This window comes from Haplochromis burtoni, unplaced genomic scaffold (genome assembly GCF_018398535.1).
Source record: "Haplochromis burtoni strain Fernald_Lab_line unplaced genomic scaffold, NCSU_Asbu1 Contig_913, whole genome shotgun sequence".
In the NCBI taxonomy this organism is placed as follows: Eukaryota; Metazoa; Chordata; class Actinopteri; order Cichliformes; family Cichlidae; genus Haplochromis; species Haplochromis burtoni.
This window is the reverse complement of record NW_024583274.1, coordinates 108,987-110,857: the sequence shown is the minus strand read 5'-3', so window position 1 is coordinate 110,857 and position 1,871 is coordinate 108,987. Positions and strand designations below refer to the sequence as shown.

The 1,871-nt window shown below is 44.5% G+C and overlaps 1 protein-coding gene across 1 annotated transcript in view; it reads right to left on the bottom strand.

The window, feature by feature from the left end:
- mllt3 (MLLT3 super elongation complex subunit) overlaps positions 1-1,645 on the bottom strand; it is a gene marked incomplete in the record, with an annotated part of 11,299 nt that extends 9,654 nt beyond the window's left edge. The window contains 2 exon segments of the mRNA XM_042216073.1: positions 717-897; positions 1,458-1,645. Of these exon segments, the coding sequence (XP_042072007.1) occupies positions 717-897; positions 1,458-1,469 (193 nt within the window).
- Positions 1,646-1,871: the final 226 nt, after the last annotated feature.

Here is a 1,871-nt window from a genome sequence, read left to right as displayed (position 1 = left end):
TAAGATACCTCGGAGTCTAACTTCTCTATGGATAAAGGTGGGCTGTATGAGCTAAATAAGTTCAACATCACTGATCGTCCTTACTGTCTGTGGAGCTATGTGATGAACACTGGGTGGACAGTCTGAAGGTTGACTGTGGGCTTCTCCAAGGTTAGTTGTTTACACTGGTTTGTACTGGTCTGGGAAACGTTTGGAAATTCATAAATGAATGTATGACACACTAAACTATTTAGTTTTGTATGTAGTAATATTATTGTGTCTATTACAGCTACTACTAATGTTATACTAATTACTACTGCTGCTATAAATAATAAAAGATGCATGTAGACACATACTTCACCTGATTATGCTTATTGTCATCATTGTTATTACTGTATTATAATAACCCGAAGCACCAGCCTGCACCTCTACACTCACTCATTTGTGTTGTCTGTTGTTATTTATGTGATTATTGGTGTCAAAACATGAAAAGTGAAACGACACCAGGACGTAACATTACACAGACAACATGACAGAAAGGACTTTCAGTGAGAACCTGACTCTGCCAACGCTGCACTGCAGTGTGAAATAAATGCACGCACATGAAGATACAACACACATTAAAAGTATACATATACACACACATACACACACACACGTGTGTGTTTGATCAATTACAGATGTGGAGCCCTTAACCCCCCCTCCACCACACAAAGCACCAGGGCAGCTCTCCTCACCTCGCTTTGGTTTCGGGAAGCTTTCGTGCAGATGAAAAACCACTTTCTCCACAAAGTGCTGGATGTTGCTGTGCTCTGGTCCTCGCACAAACACCATCCAGTCGTGGGTGAACCCTTCCACCGTGGGTTTCTTTCTGACCTGGGCACGATGACCAAGTTCCAGTTTCACCTGTACAGCACCCTGCAGAGCACAAAGACGCAGGGTTAGCGTTACTAAAGACGGGTCCATGTTTCGTGCAGGTGTTTGTTCCTGAAACACTGAGTCTGCTGCTGTCCAACAACGTGTGTCCCTCTGAGCTGAAGCAACAGGTACACGCTTACACACATGAGCTGCTCACACTTCAACCTTCGTGTGTCCTGCGCTTTGTTTCCTGAGCTAACGTTACACAACTGTTAAACCGTAACATGTAAGAATAAAGAGCAAACTTCTCAACAAAGTTGGCATGTCTGCGTTACCGGCCCAGCGACTGCTCTCACTGACCACAGCCGCTCTCCAACACTCTATCGGCGCATTAGCCAAAGCGTTTCGGGGGTTTCTCCCGAAAGATTGTCCTCTGTCTGTCTCTGAGGGGAATTTAACATCTCTATTATTTCATGTGGTAGCGGCGCGCTAAGTAGCAGTACAGCCCGAAAACCCTTGTTGCAGAAAAACCCACGGACCCCTCCGGTGTGCCATAAATGTCCACGCGTAGTGTTTAAACCCGAGCCGGGAACAGCAAAGCCCCGTGAGCAGCTACTTACCGAGCTGGCCATAGCTGAGGCCGAGCCTTCCTGTTATTTCATGGAGACTTCGTTTATATCAAATGAGAGGTGAGAGCAGTTTGCCTATGACGGCCGACATGGTTTCTTAGGGACTCAACTCAGACACAAGACTTTGAAAGGCTCGCCGGCTGTAAAGCGTCTGTAATGACGTGGACAGTATCCGCTTGGGGCTTTTCAAAGTAAAACACTTGCGGTAAAGATGCACTCCAGGTCCCCACATAAATAACATTCTCCTTATATATATTTCTTTAGATTTGTCTTTCTTTTGTTTCGTCTTTCAGATAATCTCCACATGTGTTTATTTGAAAAGATTCAGGTTTCTTAACTACTTTTCGACTTTGTTGTTAGCATATATACACACAGCTGTTTATAATCCCGGCGTGTATGATTTTA